Source organism: Crocodylus siamensis, chromosome 7, assembly GCF_052110815.1.
Source record: "Crocodylus siamensis isolate JL-2025a chromosome 7, ASM5211081v1, whole genome shotgun sequence".
Classification (NCBI taxonomy): domain Eukaryota; kingdom Metazoa; phylum Chordata; order Crocodylia; family Crocodylidae; genus Crocodylus; species Crocodylus siamensis.
The window spans coordinates 82,009,407-82,030,140 of record NC_143401.1 but is presented as its reverse complement, the minus strand read 5'-3'; the positions used below and the strand labels follow the sequence as shown (position 1 = coordinate 82,030,140).

At 44.3% G+C, this 20,734-nt stretch overlaps 1 protein-coding gene across 1 annotated transcript in view; it reads left to right on the top strand.

Moving 5' to 3' along the window:
- The window catches only part of DMBT1 (deleted in malignant brain tumors 1), a 162,575-nt gene that overhangs the window by 43,754 nt on the left and 98,087 nt on the right, over positions 1-20,734 (top strand). The window contains 11 exon segments of the mRNA XM_090058728.1: positions 3,842-3,860; positions 5,197-5,520; positions 9,142-9,455; positions 9,983-10,033; positions 11,551-11,589; positions 12,097-12,141; positions 13,293-13,604; positions 14,141-14,191; positions 15,709-15,747; positions 16,255-16,299; positions 17,451-17,771. Coding sequence (XP_089914854.1) covers positions 3,842-3,860; positions 5,197-5,520; positions 9,142-9,455; positions 9,983-10,033; positions 11,551-11,589; positions 12,097-12,141; positions 13,293-13,604; positions 14,141-14,191; positions 15,709-15,747; positions 16,255-16,299; positions 17,451-17,771 — 1,560 coding nt within the window.

Here is a 20,734-nt window from a genome sequence, read left to right as displayed (position 1 = left end):
TCATTGTCTCTCTTTTTCTTTTTTTGTACACTACAGCAGATTGATTTTCTGATTTCTTTTTCCCCTTCATGACACTGTCCCCATAATACAGTTGTTTCTCACTTGCATTTTATTCTGTTTTCCTTTTATAGGTGCTTATGCACCACACACAACCACGAGGCCAACATGGGCTACATCAAGAGGTAATTCCAATCTCTTCCTCTCCTGTTGGCAGTCTAATTAGCAGTATCCTCCTCTGTTTCCACAGTAGTGTGGACCAAGAAGCCATTCCGAGCACAGCAAATGTTAATGGTACCAGAGTGCTAGGCCTGAGAAGTAGAAGGGGGAAACTCAATGATTTTGGAAGCAGCAGAAGGGTGTGCGTGCATGCAAGCAGAAATCATACATGTATTTCTGCACCAGATCTTTCTCATGTTTTACTTATGCATTCTAGCAGATATCTGGTATTTCAGCAAGGCTCCTCACCATACAATACCTTAGGCCGTGGGCTTATGTGACACTAAAGACCAGTTAATCATGTCTTGTATCTGGTCATGTGTTAATTCAGCTAATGGCGTTATAAAAAAGGCATAAACTACAAAGTGTACAATAACTTTGTGGTTGGCTCCTATCACGCCTTTAATTATTCAGTTTTCAGTGGAATTGAGTCCGGCCAGGCACGGGGTGTGTCAGCTGATGGGGCTCCCACCAATGGGGTGTTTGTCAAGTTTGTGCAGTAGGCTACTTGATGTACAGTTTTTGCAAAGGAAGATGCTTTTGTACAGCTTGGATCATGCAACCTGAGTACTTAATTTTGTTACTTTGTGTTTTACATCAAAGAAGGAAAAGTGCAGCTGTTTATAGGCACTTGGTCTCTAAATAGACCTACCCCTGCATATAGTCAAAAAGAGTGGGGATGTCACCACCATCATTAATCCCAATCAGCAGGGAAGATAAAGTTAGCTCCGTTCTCTTCCTCCTCCTGCATTGTCACCAGAATTGTGTACTGAATTTCAGTCCGCTTCCTATGGGAGATGCTACAGAAGCAAAGGGGTCGTATATGGGTCAGTTAATGTATAGAATATAATTACCAGTGATCATATATAAAGTGGAAACAAAAAAGTCTGGGTACTAATTGCAAAAGTTACTTTGAAATTCGAAAAATACTTGGAAGAAGTAAATTCCTCTGCTTAGCTTGGGTAGAGCAGAGAGCTGGAGCTTGTTGAACCCTGCAGTTTACACTGCTGGCAAGCATGGGGAGGTGTTGACAGTTACCAAATGAACGATAAGGGGGAATAGATGGCATGAATGACTGGCTTGGTGCTACCTGAGCCAAGGAGTTTGAAAGCCCCCATCTGGAGAAAAATGGATTACAGGATTACAAGATATCCGAATCCCCTGTGCCCTGAACCCCAATTCCTGAAAGTAGTTTTCATAGATTTAAGTAACAAGAGCCTCATAGATTTGGATGAGACTGCCCATAATATGAGTAAGCATGTCTGTAACATGGTCGCTAATGAGGAAGCCTAAAATCCTGTTTTTCTCAACATGATATGCATGTGTAAAGCACCCAGGAAACAGCCAGACCTAGAGAATGTCGGTGCTGGAAGGAAGGCTATATTGATACATTACTGGGTATAGGAATCTGTCCTTTGCAATGTTAGTCTGTAGACCTCATTTCCATGTTGTTCTCTATTGCACTGACAGGGGTTACCACTACATTTCCACCATGGATGACTACAACAGGTAAATCTCAGGCGCTTTTCTACTATTTACTATCATACATGACCTAAGGAGAGAGATAGTTAGCTCTGTTATGTAGCTTTATATGATGGAGTATCCAGAAGAATCCATATCAGTTGCTACTTAAAGACAGGATGTAAACTCTAATACTGCAAGGACTCAGGATTCAGTACAAACTGTGGTAATACCACATACTTGGACGAGATGCCCTGCGTCAGCTGTTTCAGAAAGGGCAGAGTATTGAAAAGAGCGCAACTTAAAAAGTCCTGTGCTAATTCACAGGCTTCAGGAAAAGCCAGTGGCCTGAGCATATTGATTCCAGATTGATTGTTACAGTGATATGCTATCAAAGCAGGAGTTTGTATCAGGCAGGCCTGCTTTGCAGGCAGATGGATGCAGAGTATAGCCATTTTTTTTTTTGCCTTAATGGATTCAGTGTTGAGCACCAAGGTACGTTCCCATATAATAAAACTGAACTTTGTATGAATGTTGCCCTCTTGTCTTTTATCAGGCAGACGTACTACAGGCACTTTTGACCCATGGCCAACTCCCACAGGTAATTCTCATTAGTTTTGCTTACATTATTTATATTTATAATCTCTAGTCTTTACTGATTGGTCACTATAAAGACTAGTTAGGCTCCAGGACGGAAGAATGAAGCTAAGCTGAGCTGAGTCCGGTGCTGAGGCCGACTGAGAGCCTCAGGCCCCACCCTTCTTCCTCCCCCATCCTCTCTGGACAGGGCTAGGGGTTTCTCACCTTGTTTGCAAACAGCTCTTGCAGGCTGGAGCTGTACCAACCTGAAGAGCTCTTTGCAAAAGCAGGGCATCCACAGGTTTCTCTGCTAAAAGGAGAAATCTGCATTTTCTCTGATAAAAATGGGAAATCTGTGGTTTTCTCTGATGTGTGCAATTGCCATCGGGGTAGGATATAACGCAGGGATCCTGGTTTTCTCTCTTAAATGGAAAACCAGGATTCCTAGATATTAGGCAAAACCTATTTAGATTAAGTATCCCCAAAACTTTCTTGCTGTCACAACTGTACAACAATCTATCAAATTCCTTGAGAGAGGATGCAGTATCCCCTTCATTGGAGGTTGTCAAGAAGTGTTTGGTAGACATTGGGATCAAATGGCTTAGAAATATTTCCTCCTGTATTTGTTCAGAGAGCTGAGCTTGATCTTTGAGGTGCCTTCCCACTCTACTGAGCCTTGCACTCTGTGCATGTTCTCAACCACTGGAGCTCGCTCCCCTGCTGTTGACCGGTGTAGTTGCAGAATAAGTACTGAAGGCCGGCAGTCTCCATAAACCCTCAGACAAATCAGTGATAGGCAGATGGGGCTGTGACAGCACAGTAAGGTGATCGTATTTCAAACCAAACTAGAGTACTTATTGAGCTAGTCCCATGGAGGTACAGAGAATTCATTCAGTGGGTGGTTCAAATCTGTAGGCATTTCATAGATTCATAGATACTAGGGTCGGAAGGGACCTCAATAGATCATCGAGTCCGACCCCCTGCATAAGCAGGAAAGAGTGCTGGGCCTACATTACCCCAGCTAGATACACATCTAACCTTCGCTTGAAGACCCCCAGGGTAGGGGAGAGCACCACCTCCCTTGGGAGCCCGTTCCAGACCTTGGCCACTCGAACTGTGAAGAAGTTCCTCCTAATATCCAATCTAAATCTGCTCTCTTCTAGCTTGTGGCCATTATTTCTTGTAACCCCCGGGGGGGCCTTGGTGAATGAATACTCACCAATTCCCTTCTGTGCCCCCCGATGAACTTATAGGCAGCCACCAGGTCGCCTCTCAACCTTCTCTTGCGGAGGCTGAAAAGGTCCAGTTTCTCTAGTCTCTCCTCGTAGGGCTTGGCCTGCAGGCCCTTAACCATATGAGTGGCCCTTCTCTGGACCCTCTCCAGGTTATCCGCATCCTTCGTGAAGTGCGGCGCCCAGAATTGCACGCAGTACTCCAGCTGCGGTCTGACCAGCGCCCGATAGAGGGGAAGTATCACCTCCTTGGACCTATTTGTCATGCATCTGCAGATGCACGATAAAGTGCCATTGGCTTTTCTGATGGTTTCGTCACACTGCCGACTCATGTTCATCTTGGAGTCCACTAGGACTCCAAGATCCCTTTCCGCCTCCGTGCCACCCAGCAGGTCATTTCCTAGGCTGTAGGTGTGCTGGACATTTTTCCTCCCTAGATGCAGCACTTTGCATTTCTCCTTGTTGAACTGCATTCTGTTGTTTTCTGCCCACTTGTCTAACCTTCCAGGTCTGCTTGCAGCTGCTCCCTGCCCTCCGGCGTGTCCACTTCGCCCCATAGCTTAGTGTCATCTGCAAACTTGGACAGAGTACATTTCACTCCCTCATCCAAGTCGCTGATGAAGACATTAAAGAGTATCGGTCCAAGGACCGAGCCCTGCGGGACCCCACTGCTCACACCCTTCCAGGTCGAAACCGACCCATCCACCACGACTCTCTGGGTGTGACCCTCCAGCCAATTCTCCACCCACGGGACTGTGCAGTCATCCAAGTCACAGCCCCTTAACTTGTTCACCAGTATGGGGTGGGATACCGTATCAAAGGCCTTCCTGAAGTCCAAGTATACGACATCCACTCCTCCTCCTGCGTCGAGGCGTTTTGTAACCTGGTCATAAAAAGAGACTAGATTGGTCAGGCACGATCTACCTGCCACGAACCCATGCTGGTTTCCCCTCAGCATAATTTGTCCTGCCGGGCTCTCACAAATGTGAGCCTTGATAATTTTTTCAAAGACTTTGCCAGGGATGGAGGTGAGACTAACTGGCCTATAGTTGCCCGGGTCCTCCTTCCTCCCCTTCTTGAAAATGGGAACCACATTGGCCCTTTTCCAGTCCTCCGGGACTTGACCCGTGCGCCACGAGCGTTCAAATATTCCCGCCAGTGGCTCTGCAATGATGTCGGCCAGTTCCTTCAGTACCCTCAGATGGAGCTCATCCGGGCCTGCCGACTTAAAGGCATCCAGTTCTTCCAAGTGACCCTGCACCACCTCAGGGTCCACGCATGGAAGTCTGGTGCCTTGCTGCTGCCTCCCTACACTCCCAGTGGGAGACTTGTCATGCCTCTCGCTTAGGAACACTGAGACGAAGAACTCGTTGAGGAGTTCAGCCTTGTCCCCTCTGTCCGTCACCAATTGTTTCTGCCCATTTAGCAGAGGTCCTATTCCTCCCTGGGCCTTCCTTTCCTAGAGGCCTATATGAATAAAACAGTGAAAATCCATAGAACATTTTATTGGTGAGGTGGGAAACGAGCTGTTCTCTGTTCAGGTTAATTCAAGAATATAAATGACACCCATTTCCAGAGGGTCTTTCTTTGGAAGGGGACTGAACCCCTGGACTGTGGTTGCCATGGGTAAGAACATGCCAAGATGCAAGCGAGTGTGAGGCCTTGTGATAAGGTGACATATTGTTTGCTGTGCTTTTGAAGGAATAAGCATCCGACTGGTGAATGGAAGGAACAGATGCGAGGGCCGTGTTGAAATCAGTTACAACGGAGCCTGGGGGACGGTTTGTGATGATTCCTGGGACGTCAGCGATGCGGAGGTGGTGTGCAGGCAGCTTGGATGTGGCTCCGCCACTTCATCCCCACAAAGTGCCTACTTTGGTCAAGGCTCAGGGCATATTCACCTGGATGATGTGCAGTGCAGAGGAAATGAGTGCTATCTCTGGCAATGCCCTCACCGGGGCTGGGGAAGCCATAACTGTGGACATAGTGAAGATGCTGGTGTCATCTGTTCAGGTAACCTCTGTTTTTTATTGTAGAATATTCCTATCTTCCTATTTCTATTTTAGAATCTTTTCCGATTTTCTCCTTTATCAATTAGCATTGTTGCTCCTGAGAGGACTTTTCATTTACTCCCAGTTAAGATTGATGTCATAAATGGGTTTTGCCGTGTGTGTGTAGCAGTCTTGTTTTGTGTGCTGCTCTTGCTGAAGGAGAAGAGAGTTGTTGAGCTGAGGTGGAGATTTTCACTTTCCATGTGTTGTATAACAACAGGAAAGTGAGTGTGTAACTGATGGTGGGAATCTGGTTCTTGCGATACTCTTCCTCTGTGCCAGTCAAGATCCGAACTTCTGCCTTCCCTGTCTTCTCTTCAAGTTAATTGAGGAAGCCAGCGCAGTTGACAAGGATCTTCATTGTCTCTCCTTTTTTTGTATAATACAGCAGATTTATTTTCTGATTCCTTGTTCCCCTTAATGACACTGTCCGCATAATACAGTTGTTTCTCACTTGCATATTATTCTGTTTTCCTTTTATAGGTGCTTATGCAACACACACAACCACGAGGCCAACATGGGCGACATCAAGAGGTAATTCCAATCTCTTCCTCTCCTGTTTGCAATCTAATTAGCTGTATCCTTCTCGGTTTCCACCGTAGTGTGGACCAAGAAGCCATTCCGAGCACTGCAAATGTGCTCACACAAGAGTGCTAGGCGTGGGAAGTGGAAGGGGGAAAGTCAATGATTTTGGAAACAGCAGAAGGGTGTGTCCAGCTGCAATTATAACAGTCCTTCAGTCTCAGAGCTGGATTATGTTCTGGTGGGTTTAGGAAGATGTGTATATGGTCCGTTGAGGAAGCTAGCTTTGCTCTGAGGCCATGAGTCTACCGCCAGAATCTGTTTTAGGCTGTTTTAATGGTTTCCATCTGTAGAGAAACTTTTTCTCTATTTTTACTATTCATATTCTCCTCTTCCTTCCCCTCATTTGATTTTCTGATTTTACTTTTACCTGAATGACTTTGGCAGGTCTCTCTGAAATATGTATTTTGTCAGCGAAATTTTCTTAACTTCCGCGTTGTCAATTCTTGCATTAAGCGGTGATGAAGGCATGCATGCAAGCAGAAATCATGCATGTATTTGTGCAACAGATCTTTCTCAAGTTTTACTTATGCCTTCTAGCAGATATCTGTTAGTTAGTACTTCAGCAAGGCTCCTCATCATACAATACTACAAAAAGCAAAGGGGTCGTATATGGGTCATTTAGCATGTCACTTAATGTATAGAATATCATTACCAGTGATCATATATAAAGTGAAAACAAAAAAGTCTGGGTACTAATTGCAAAAGTTACTTTGAAATTCCAAAAATACTTGGAAGAAGTAAATTCCTCTGCTTAGCTTGGGTAGAGCAGAGAGCTGGAGCTTGTTGAACCCTGCAGTTTACACTGCTGGCAAGCATGGGGAGGTGCTGACAGTTACCAAATGAACGATAAGGGGGAATAGATGGCATGAATGACTGGCTTGGTGCTACCTGAGCCAAGGAGTTTGAAAGCCCCCATCTGGAGAAAAATGGATTACAGGATTACAAGATATCCAAATGCCCTGTGCCCTGAACCCCAATTCCTGAAAGTAGTTTTCATAGATTTAAGTAACAAGAGCCTCATAGATTTGGATGAGACTGCCCATAATGTGAGTAAGCATGTCTGGAACATGGTCGCTAATGAGGAAGCCTAAAATCCTGTTTTTCTCAACATGATATGCATGCGTAAAGCACCCAGGAAAGAGCCAGACCTAGAGAATGTCGGTGCTGGAAGGAAGGCTATATTGATACGTTACTGGGTATAGGAATCTGTCCTTTGCAATATTAGTTTGTAGACCTCATTTCCATGTTGTTCTCTATTGCACTGACAGGGGTTACCACTACATTTCCACCATGGATGACTACAACAGGTAAATCTCAGGCGCTTTTCTACTATTTACTATCATACATGACCTAAGGAGAGAGATAGTTAGCTCTGTTATGTAGCTTTATATGATGGAGTATCCAGAAGAATCCATATCAGTTGCTACTTAAAGACAGGATGTAAACTCTAATACTGCAAGGACTCAGGATTCAGTACAAACTGTGGTAATACCACATACTTGGACGAGATGCCCTGCGTCAGCTGTTTCAGAAAGGGCAGAGTATTGAAAAGAGCGCAACTTAAAAAGTCCTGTGCTAATTCACAGGCTTCAGGAAAAGCCAGTGGCCTGAGCATATTGATTCCAGATTGATTGTTACAGTGATATGCTATCAAAGCAGGAGTTTGTATCAGGCAGGCCTGCTTTGCAGGCAGATGGATGTAGAGTATAGCCATTTTTTTTTTGCCTTAATGGATTCAGTGTTGAGCACCAAGGTACGTTCCCATATAATAAAACTGAACTTTGTATGAATGTTGCCCTCTTGTCTTTTATCAGGCAGACGTACTACAGGCACTTTTGACCCATGGCCAACTCCCACAGGTAATTCTCATTAGTTTTGCTTACATTATTTATATTTATAATCTCTAGTCTTTACTGATTGGTCACTATAAAGACTAGTTAGGCTCCAGGACGGAAGAATGAAGCTAAGCTGAGCTGAGTCCGGTGCTGAGGCCGACTGAGAGCCTCAGGCCCCACCCTTCTTCCTCCCCCGTCCTCTCTGGACAGGGCTAGGGGTTTCTCACCTTGTTTGCAAACAGCTCTTGCAGGCTGGAGCTGTACCAACCTGAAGAGCTCTTTGCAAAAGCAGGGCATCCACAGGTTTCTCTGCTAAAAGGAGAAATCTGCATTTTCTCTGATAAAAATGGGAAATCTGTGGTTTTCTCTGATGTGTGCAATTGCCATCGGGGTAGGATATAACGCAGGGATCCTGGTTTTCTCTCTTAAATGGAAAACCAGGATTCCTAGATATTAGGCAAAACCTATTTAGATTAAGTATCCTCAAAACTTCCTTGCTGTCAGAACTGTACAACAATCTATCAAATTCCTTGAGAGAGGATGCAGTATCCCCTTCATTGGAGGTTGTCAAGAAGTGTTTGGTAGACATTGGGATCAAATGGCTTAGAAATATTTCCTCCTGTATTTGTTCAGGGAGCTGAGCTTGATCTTTGAGGTGCCTTCCCACTCTACTGAGCCTTGCACTCTGTGCATGTTCTCAACCACTGGGGCTCGCTCCCCTGCTGTTGACCGGTGTAGTTGCAGAACAAGTACTGAAGGCCGGCAGTCTCCATAAACCCTCAGACAAATCAGTGATAGGCAGATGGGGCTGTGACAGCACAGTAAGGTGATCGTATTTCAAACCAAACTAGAGTACTATTGAGCTAGTCCCATGGAGGTACAGAGAATTCATTCAGTGGGTGGTTCACATCTGTAGGCATTTCCTAGAGGCCTATATGAATAAAACAGTGAAAATCCATAGAACATTTTATTGGTGAGGTGGGAAAGGAGCTGTTCTCTGTTCGGGTTAATTCAAGAATACAAATGACACCCATTTCCAGAGGTATTGTTAGTGTCTTTCTTTGGAAGGGGACTGAACTCCTGGACTGTGGTTGCCATGGGTAAGAACATGCCAAGATGCAAGCGAGTGTGAGGCCTTGTGATAAGATGACATATTGTTTGCTGTGCTTTTGAAGGAATAAGCATCCGACTGGTGAATGGAAGGAACAGATGCGAGGGCCGTGTTGAAATCAGTTACAACGGAGCCTGGGGGACGGTTTGTGATGATTCCTGGGATGTCAGCGATGCGGAGGTGGTGTGCAGGCAGCTTGGATGTGGCTCCGCCACTTCATCCCCACAAAGTGCCTACTTTGGTCAAGGCTCAGGGCATATTCACCTGGATGATGTGCAGTGCAGAGGAAATGAGTGCTATCTCTGGCAATGCCCTCACCGGGGCTGGGGAAGCCATAACTGTGGACATAGTGAAGATGCTGGTGTCATCTGCTCAGGTAACCTCTGTTTTTTATTGTAGAATATTCCTATCTTCCTATTTTTATTTTAGAATCTTTTCCGATTTTCTCCTTTTTCAATTGGCATTGTTGCTCCTGAGAGGACTTTTCATTTACTCCCAGTTAAGATTGATGTCATAAATGGGTTTTGCCGTGTGTGTGTAGCGGTCTTGTTTTGTGTGCTGCTCTTGCTGAAGGCGAAGAGAGATGCTGAGCTGAGGTGGAGATTTTCACTTTCCATGTGTTGTATAACAACAGGAAAGTGAGCGTGTAACTGATGGTGGGAACCTTGTCATTCCTTGTCACCTTGTCACTCTTCCTCTGTGCCAGTCAAGATCCGAACTTCTGCCTTCCCTGTCTTCTCTTCAACTTAATTGAGGAAGCTAGCACGGCTGACAAGGGTCTTCATTGTCTCTCTTTTTCTTTTTTTGTACACTACAGCAGATTGATTTTCTGATTTCTTTTTCCCCTTCATGACACTGTCCCCATAATACAGTTGTTTCTCACTTGCATTTTATTCTGTTTTCCTTTTATAGGTGCTTATGCACCACACACAACCACGAGGCCAACATGGGCTACATCAAGAGGTAATTCCAATCTCTTCCTCTCCTGTTGGCAGTCCAATTAGCAGTATCCTCCTCTGTTTCCACAGTAGTGTGGACCAAGAAGACATTCCAAGCACAGCAAATGTTAATGGTACCAGAGTGCTAGGCCTGAGAAGTAGAAGGGGGAAACTCAATGATTTTGGAAGCAGCAGAAGGGTGTGCGTGCATGCAAGCAGAAATCGTACATGTATTTCTGCACCAGATCTTTCTCATGTTTTACTTATGCATTCTAGCAGATATCTGGTATTTCAGCAAGGCTCCTCACCATACAATACCTTAGGCCGTGGGCTTATGTGACACTAAAGACCAGTTAATCATGTCTTGTATCTGGTCTTGTGTTAATTCAGCTAATGGCGTTATAAAAAAGGCATAAACTACAAAGTGTACAATAACTTTGTGGTTGGCTCCTATCACGCCTTTAATTATTCAGTTTTCAGTGGAATTGAGTCCGGCCAGGCACGGGGTGTGTCAGCTGATGGGGCTCCCACCAATGGGGTGTTTGTCAAGTTTGTGCAGTAGGCTACTTGATGTACAGTTTTTGCAAAGGAAGATGCTTTTGTACAGCTTGGATCATGCAACCTGAGTACTTAATTTTGTTACTTTGTGTTTTACATCAAAGAAGGAAAAGTGCAGCTGTTTATAGGCACTTGGTCTCTAAATAGACCTACCCCTGCATATAGTCAAAAAGAGTGGGGATGTCACCACCGTCATTAATCCCAATCAGCAGGGAAGATAAAGTTAGCTCCGTTCTCTTCCTCCTCCTGCATTGTCACCAGAATTGTGTACTGAATTTCAGTCCGCTTCCTATGGGAGATGCTACAGAAAGCAAAGGGGTCATATATGGCTCAGTTAAAATGTCACTTAATGTATAGAATATCATTACCAGTGATCATATATAAAGTGGAAACAAAAAAGTCTGGGTACTAATTGCAAAAGTTACTTTGAAATTCCAAAAATACTTGGAAGAAGTAAATTCCTCTGCTTAGCTTGGGTAGAGCAGAGAGCTGGAGCTTGTTGAACCTTGCACTTTACACTGCTGGCAAGCATGGGGAGGTGCTAGCAGTTACCAAATGAACGATAAGGGGGAATAGATGGCATGAATGACTGGCTTGGTGCTACCTGAGCCAAGGAGTTTGAAAGCCCCCATCTGGAGAAAAATGGATTACAGGATTACAAGATATCCAAATGCCCTGTGCCCTGAACCCCAATTCCTGAAAGTAGTTTTCATAGATTTAAGTAACAAGAGCCTCATAGATTTGGATGAGACTGCCCATAATGTGAGTAAGCATGTCTGGAACATGGTCGCTAATGAGGAAGCCTAAAATCCTGTTTTTCTCAACATGATATGCATGCGTAAAGCACCCAGGAAAGAGCCAGACCTAGAGAATGTCGGTGCTGGAAGGAAGGCTATATTGATACGTTACTGGGTATAGGAATCTGTCCTTTGCAATATTAGTTTGTAGACCTCATTTCCATGTTGTTCTCTATTGCACTGACAGGGGTTACCACTACATTTCCACCATGGATGACTACAACAGGTAAATCTCAGGCGCTTTTCTACTATTTACTATCATACATGACCTAAGGAGAGAGATAGTTAGCTCTGTTATGTAGCTTTATATGATGGAGTATCTAGAAGAATCCATATCAGTTGCTACCTAAAGACAGGATGTAAACTCTAATACTGCAAGGACTCAGGATTCAGTACAAACTGTGGTAATACCACATACTTGGACGAGATGCCCTGCGTCAGCTGTTTCAGAAAGGGCAGAGTATTGAAAAGAGCGCAACTTAAAAAGTCCTGTGCTAATTCACAGGCTTCAGGAAAAGCCAGTGGCCTGAGAATATTGATTCCAGATTGATTGTTACAGTGATATGCTATCAAAGCAGGAGTTTGTATCAGGCAGGCCTGCTTTGCAGGCAGATGGATGCAGAGTATAGCCATTTTTTTTTTGCCGTAATGGATTCAGTGTTGAGCACCAAGGTACGTTCCCATATAATAAAACTGAACTTTGTATGAATGTTGCCCTCTTGTCTTTTATCAGGCAGACGTACTACAGGCACTTTTGACCCATGGCCAACTCCCACAGGTAATTCTCATTAGTTTTGCTTACATTATTTATATTTATAATCTCTAGTCTTTACTGATTGGTCACTATAAAGACTAGTTAGGCTCCAGGACGGAAGAATGAAGCTAAGCTGAGCTGAGTCCGGTGCTGAGGCCGACTGAGAGCCTCAGGCCCCACCCTTCTTCCTCCCCCGTCCTCTCTGGACAGGGCTAGGGGTTTCTCACCTTGTTTGCAAACAGCTCTTGCAGGCTGGAGCTGTACCAACCTGAAGAGCTCTTTGCAAAAGCAGGGCATCCACAGGTTTCTCTGCTAAAAGGAGAAATCTGCATTTTCTCTGATAAAAATGGGAAATCTGTGGTTTTCTCTGATGTGTGCAATTGCCATCGGGGTAGGATATAACACAGGGATCCTGGTTTTCTCTCTTAAATGGAAAACCAGGATTCCTAGATATTAGGCAAAACCTATTTAGATTAAGTATCCTCAAAACTTCCTTGCTGTCAGAACTGTACAACAATCTATCAAATTCCTTGAGAGAGGATGCAGTATCCCCTTCATTGGAGGTTGTCAAGAAGTGTTTGGTAGACATTGGGATCAAATGGCTTAGAAATATTTCCTCCTGTATTTGTTCAGGGAGCTGAGCTTGATCTTTGAGGTGCCTTCCCACTCTACTGAGCCTTGCACTCTGTGCATGTTCTCAACCACTGGGGCTCGCTCCCCTGCTGTTGACCGGTGTAGTTGCAGAACAAGTACTGAAGGCCGGCAGTCTCCATAAACCCTCAGACAAATCAGTGATAGGCAGATGGGGCTGTGACAGCACAGTAAGGTGATCGTATTTCAAACCAAACTAGAGTACTATTGAGCTAGTCCCATGGAGGTACAGAGAATTCATTCAGTGGGTGGTTCACATCTGTAGGCATTTCCTAGAGGCCTATATGAATAAAACAGTGAAAATCCATAGAACATTTTATTGGTGAGGTGGGAAAGGAGCTGTTCTCTGTTCGGGTTAATTCAAGAATACAAATGACACCCATTTCCAGAGGTATTGTTAGTGTCTTTCTTTGGAAGGGGACTGAACTCCTGGACTGTGGTTGCCATGGGTAAGAACATGCCAAGATGCAAGCGAGTGTGAGGCCTTGTGATAAGATGACATATTGTTTGCTGTGCTTTTGAAGGAATAAGCATCCGACTGGTGAATGGAAGGAACAGATGCGAGGGCCGTGTTGAAATCAGTTACAACGGAGCCTGGGGGACGGTTTGTGATGATTCCTGGGATGTCAGCGATGCGGAGGTGGTGTGCAGGCAGCTTGGATGTGGCTCCGCCACTTCATCCCCACAAAGTGCCTACTTTGGTCAAGGCTCAGGGCATATTCACCTGGATGATGTGCAGTGCAGAGGAAATGAGTGCTATCTCTGGCAATGCCCTCACCGGGGCTGGGGAAGCCATAACTGTGGACATAGTGAAGATGCTGGTGTCATCTGCTCAGGTAACCTCTGTTTTTTATTGTAGAATATTCCTATCTTCCTATTTTTATTTTAGAATCTTTTCCGATTTTCTCCTTTTTCAATTGGCATTGTTGCTCCTGAGAGGACTTTTCATTTACTCCCAGTTAAGATTGATGTCATAAATGGGTTTTGCCGTGTGTGTGTAGCGGTCTTGTTTTGTGTGCTGCTCTTGCTGAAGGCGAAGAGAGATGCTGAGCTGAGGTGGAGATTTTCACTTTCCATGTGTTGTATAACAACAGGAAAGTGAGCGTGTAACTGATGGTGGGAACCTTGTCATTCCTTGTCACCTTGTCACTCTTCCTCTGTGCCAGTCAAGATCCGAACTTCTGCCTTCCCTGTCTTCTCTTCAACTTAATTGAGGAAGCTAGCACGGCTGACAAGGGTCTTCATTGTCTCTCTTTTTCTTTTTTTGTACACTACAGCAGATTGATTTTCTGATTTCTTTTTCCCCTTCATGACACTGTCCCCATAATACAGTTGTTTCTCACTTGCATTTTATTCTGTTTTCCTTTTATAGGTGCTTATGCACCACACACAACCACGAGGCCAACATGGGCTACATCAAGAGGTAATTCCAATCTCTTCCTCTCCTGTTGGCAGTCCAATTAGCAGTATCCTCCTCTGTTTCCACAGTAGTGTGGACCAAGAAGACATTCCAAGCACAGCAAATGTTAATGGTACCAGAGTGCTAGGCCTGAGAAGTAGAAGGGGGAAACTCAATGATTTTGGAAGCAGCAGAAGGGTGTGCGTGCATGCAAGCAGAAATCGTACATGTATTTCTGCACCAGATCTTTCTCATGTTTTACTTATGCATTCTAGCAGATATCTGGTATTTCAGCAAGGCTCCTCACCATACAATACCTTAGGCCGTGGGCTTATGTGACACTAAAGACCAGTTAATCATGTCTTGTATCTGGTCTTGTGTTAATTCAGCTAATGGCGTTATAAAAAAGGCATAAACTACAAAGTGTACAATAACTTTGTGGTTGGCTCCTATCACGCCTTTAATTATTCAGTTTTCAGTGGAATTGAGTCCGGCCAGGCACGGGGTGTGTCAGCTGATGGGGCTCCCACCAATGGGGTGTTTGTCAAGTTTGTGCAGTAGGCTACTTGATGTACAGTTTTTGCAAAGGAAGATGCTTTTGTACAGCTTGGATCATGCAACCTGAGTACTTAATTTTGTTACTTTGTGTTTTACATCAAAGAAGGAAAAGTGCAGCTGTTTATAGGCACTTGGTCTCTAAATAGACCTACCCCTGCATATAGTCAAAAAGAGTGGGGATGTCACCACCGTCATTAATCCCAATCAGCAGGGAAGATAAAGTTAGCTCCGTTCTCTTCCTCCTCCTGCATTGTCACCAGAATTGTGTACTGAATTTCAGTCCGCTTCCTATGGGAGATGCTACAGAAAGCAAAGGGGTCATATATGGCTCAGTTAAAATGTCACTTAATGTATAGAATATCATTACCAGTGATCATATATAAAGTGGAAACAAAAAAGTCTGGGTACTAATTGCAAAAGTTACTTTGAAATTCCAAAAATACTTGGAAGAAGTAAATTCCTCTGCTTAGCTTGGGTAGAGCAGAGAGCTGGAGCTTGTTGAACCTTGCACTTTACACTGCTGGCAAGCATGGGGAGGTGCTAGCAGTTACCAAATGAACGATAAGGGGGAATAGATGGCATGAATGACTGGCTTGGTGCTACCTGAGCCAAGGAGTTTGAAAGCCCCCATCTGGAGAAAAATGGATTACAGGATTACAAGATATCCAAATGCCCTGTGCCCTGAACCCCAATTCCTGAAAGTAGTTTTCATAGATTTAAGTAACAAGAGCCTCATAGATTTGGATGAGACTGCCCATAATGTGAGTAAGCATGTCTGGAACATGGTCGCTAATGAGGAAGCCTAAAATCCTGTTTTTCTCAACATGATATGCATGCGTAAAGCACCCAGGAAAGAGCCAGACCTAGAGAATGTCGGTGCTGGAAGGAAGGCTATATTGATACGTTACTGGGTATAGGAATCTGTCCTTTGCAATATTAGTTTGTAGACCTCATTTCCATGTTGTTCTCTATTGCACTGACAGGGGTTACCACTACATTTCCACCATGGATGACTACAACAGGTAAATCTCAGGCGCTTTTCTACTATTTACTATCATACATGACCTAAGGAGAGAGATAGTTAGCTCTGTTATGTAGCTTTATATGATGGAGTATCTAGAAGAATCCATATCAGTTGCTACCTAAAGACAGGATGTAAACTCTAATACTGCAAGGACTCAGGATTCAGTACAAACTGTGGTAATACCACATACTTGGACGAGATGCCCTGCGTCAGCTGTTTCAGAAAGGGCAGAGTATTGAAAAGAGCGCAACTTAAAAAGTCCTGTGCTAATTCACAGGCTTCAGGAAAAGCCAGTGGCCTGAGAATATTGATTCCAGATTGACTGTTACAGTGATATGCTATCAAAGCAGGAGTTTGTATCAGGCAGGCCTGCTTTGCAGGCAGATGGATGCAGAGTATAGCCATTTTTTTTTTGCCGTAATGGATTCAGTGTTGAGCACCAAGGTACGTTCCCATATAATAAAACTGAACTTTGTATGAATGTTGCCCTCTTGTCTTTTATCAGGCAGACGTACTACAGGCACTTTTGACCCATGGCCAACTCCCACAGGTAATTCTCATTAGTTTTGCTTACATTATTTATATTTATAATCTCTAGTCTTTACTGATTGGTCACTATAAAGACTAGTTAGGCTCCAGGACGGAAGAATGAAGCTAAGCTGAGCTGAGTCCGGTGCTGAGGCCGACTGAGAGCCTCAGGCCCCACCCTTCTTCCTCCCCCGTCCTCTCTGGACAGGGCTAGGGGTTTCTCACCTTGTTTGCAAACAGCTCTTGCAGGCTGGAGCTGTACCAACCTGAAGAGCTCTTTGCAAAAGCAGGGCATCCACAGGTTTCTCTGCTAAAAGGAGAAATCTGCATTTTCTCTGATAAAAATGGGAAATCTGTGGTTTTCTCTGATGTGTGCAATTGCCATCGGGGTAGGATATAACACAGGGATCCTGGTTTTCTCTCTTAAATGGAAAACCAGGATTCCTAGATATTAGGCAAAACCTATTTAGATTAAGTATCCTCAAAACTTCCTTGCTGTCAGAACTGTACAACAATCTATCAAATTCCTTGAGAGAGGATGCAGTATCCCCTTCATTGGAGGTTGTCAAGAAGTGTTTGGTAGACATTGGGATCAAATGGCTTAGAAATATTTCCTCCTGTATTTGTTCAGGGAGCTGAGCTTGATCTTTGAGGTGCCTTCCCACTCTACTGAGCCTTGCACTCTGTGCATGTTCTCAACCACTGGGGCTCGCTCCCCTGCTGTTGACCGGTGTAGTTGCAGAACAAGTACTGAAGGCCGGCAGTCTCCATAAACCCTCAGACAAATCAGTGATAGGCAGATGGGGCTGTGACAGCACAGTAAGGTGATCGTATTTCAAACCAAACTAGAGTACTATTGAGCTAGTCCCATGGAGGTACAGAGAATTCATTCAGTGGGTGGTTCACATCTGTAGGCATTTCCTAGAGGCCTATATGAATAAAACAGTGAAAATCCATAGAACATTTTATTGGTGAGGTGGGAAAGGAGCTGTTCTCTGTTCGGGTTAATTCAAGAATACAAATGACACCCATTTCCAGAGGTATTGTTAGTGTCTTTCTTTGGAAGGGGACTGAACTCCTGGACTGTGGTTGCCATGGGTAAGAACATGCCAAGATGCAAGCGAGTGTGAGGCCTTGTGATAAGATGACATATTGTTTGCTGTGCTTTTGAAGGAATAAGCATCCGACTGGTGAATGGAAGGAACAGATGCGAGGGCCGTGTTGAAATCAGTTACAACGGAGCCTGGGGGACGGTTTGTGATGATTCCTGGGATGTCAGCGATGCGGAGGTGGTGTGCAGGCAGCTTGGATGTGGCTCCGCCACTTCATCCCCACAAAGTGCCTACTTTGGTCAAGGCTCAGGGCATATTCACCTGGATGATGTGCAGTGCAGAGGAAATGAGTGCTATCTCTGGCAATGCCCTCACCGGGGCTGGGGAAGCCATAACTGTGGACATAGTGAAGATGCTGGTGTCATCTGCTCAGGTAACCTCTGTTTTTTATTGTAGAATATTCCTATCTTCCTATTTTTATTTTAGAATCTTTTCCGATTTTCTCCTTTTTCAATTGGCATTGTTGCTCCTGAGAGGACTTTTCATTTACTCCCAGTTAAGATTGATGTCATAAATGGGTTTTGCCGTGTGTGTGTAGCGGTCTTGTTTTGTGTGCTGCTCTTGCTGAAGGCGAAGAGAGATGCTGAGCTGAGGTGGAGATTTTCACTTTCCATGTGTTGTATAACAACAGGAAAGTGAGCGTGTAACTGATGGTGGGAACCTTGTCATTCCTTGTCACCTTGTCACTCTTCCTCTGTGCCAGTCAAGATCCGAACTTCTGCCTTCCCTGTCTTCTCTTCAACTTAATTGAGGAAGCTAGCACGGCTGACAAGGGTCTTCATTGTCTCTCTTTTTCTTTTTTTGTACACTACAGCAGATTGATTTTCTGATTTCTTTTTCCCCTTCATGACACTGTCCCCATAATACAGTTGTTTCTCACTTGCATTTTATTCTGTTTTCCTTTTATAGGTGCTTATGCACCACACACAACCACGAGGCCAACATGGGCTACATCAAGAGGTAATTCCAATCTCTTCCTCTCCTGTTGGCAGTCCAATTAGCAGTATCCTCCTCTGTTTCCACAGTAGTGTGGACCAAGAAGACATTCCAAGCACAGCAAATGTTAATGGTACCAGAGTGCTAGGCCTGAGAAGTAGAAGGGGGAAACTCAATGATTTTGGAAGCAGCAGAAGGGTGTGCGTGCATGCAAGCAGAAATCGTACATGTATTTCTGCACCAGATCTTTCTCATGTTTTACTTATGCATTCTAGCAGATATCTGGTATTTCAGCAAGGCTCCTCACCATACAATACCTTAGGCCGTGGGCTTATGTGACACTAAAGACCAGTTAATCATGTCTTGTATCTGGTCTTGTGTTAATTCAGCTAATGGCGTTATAAAAAAGGCATAAACTACAAAGTGTACAATAACTTTGTGGTTGGCTCCTATCACGCCTTTAATTATTCAGTTTTCAGTGGAATTGAGTCCGGCCAGGCACGGGGTGTGTCAGCTGATGGGGCTCCCACCAATGGGGTGTTTGTCAAGTTTGTGCAGTAGGCTACTTGATGTACAGTTTTTGCAAAGGAAGATGCTTTTGTACAGCTTGGATCATGCAACCTGAGTACTTAATTTTGTTACTTTGTGTTTTACATCAAAGAAGGAAAAGTGCAGCTGTTTATAGGCACTTGGTCTCTAAATAGACCTACCCCTGCATATAGTCAAAAAGAGTGGGGATGTCACCACCGTCATTAATCCCAATCAGCAGGGAAGATAAAGTTAGCTCCGTTCTCTTCCTCCTCCTGCATTGTCACCAGAATTGTGTACTGAATTTCAGTCCGCTTCCTATGGGAGATGCTACAGAAAGCAAAGGGGTCATATATGGCTCAGTTAAAATGTCACTTAATGTATAGAATATCATTACCAGTGATCATATATAAAGTGGAAACAAAAAAGTCTGGGTACTAATTGCAAAAGTTACTTTGAAATTCCAAAAATACTTGGAAGAAGTAAATTCCTCTGCTTAGCTTGGGTAGAGCAGAGAGCTGGAGCTTGTTGAACCTTGCACTTTACACTGCTGGCAAGCATGGGGAGGTGCTAGCAGTTACCAAATGAACGATAAGGGGGAATAGATGGCATGAATGACTGGCTTGGTGCTACCTGAGCCAAGGAGTTTGAAAGCCCCCATCTGGAGAAAAATGGATTACAGGATTACAAGATATCCAAATGCCCTGTGCCCTGAACCCCAATTCCTGAAAGTAGTTTTCATAGATTTAAGTAACAAGAGCCTCATAGATTTGGATGAGACTGCCCATAATGTGAGTAAGCATGTCTGGAACATGGTCGCTAATGAGGAAGCCTAAAATCCTGTTTTTCTCAACATGATATGCATGCGTAAAGCACCCAGGAAAGAGCCAGACCTAGAGAATGTCGGTGCTGGAAGGAAGGCTATATTGATACGTTACTGGGTATAGGAATCTGTCCTTTGCAATATTAGTTTGTAGACCTCATTTCCATGTTGTTCTCTATTGCACTGACAGGGGTTACCACTACATTTCCACCATGGATGACTACAACAGGTAAATCTCAGGCGCTTTTCTACTATTTACTATCATACATGACCTAAGGAGAGAGATAGTTAGCTCTGTTATGTAGCTTTATATGATGGAGTATCTAGAAGAATCCATATCAGTTGCTACCTAAAGACAGGATGTAAACTCTAATACTGCAAGGACTCAGGATTCAGTACAAACTGTGGTAATACCACATACTTGGACGAGATGCCCTGCGTCAGCTGTTTCAGAAAGGGCAGAGTATTGAAAAGAGCGCAACTTAAAAAGTCCTGTGCTAATTCACAGGCTTCAGGAAAAGCCAGTGGCCTGAGAATATTGATTCCAGATTGACTGTTACAGTGATATGCTATCAAAGCAGGAGTTTGTATCAGGCAGGCCTGCTTTGCAGGCAGATGGATGCAGAGTATAGCCATTTTTTTTTTGCCGTAATGGATTCAGTGTTGAGCACCAAGGTACGTTCCCATATAATAAAACTGAACTTTGTATGAATGTTGCCCTCTTGTCTTTTATCAGGCAGACGTACTACAGGCACTTTTGACCCATGGCCAACTCCCACAGGTAATTCTCATTAGTTTTGCTTACATTATTTATATTTATAATCTCTAGTCTTTACTGATTGGTCACTATAAAGACTAGTTAGGCTCCAGGACGGAAGAATGAAGCTAAGCTGAGCTGAGTCCGGTGCTGAGGCCGACTGAGAGCCTCAGGCCCCACCCTTCTTCCTCCCCCGTCCTCTCTGGACAGGGCTAGGGGTTTCTCACCTTGTTTGCAAACAGCTCTTGCAGGCTGGAGCTGTACCAACCTGAAGAGCTCTTTGCAAAAGCAGGGCATCCAC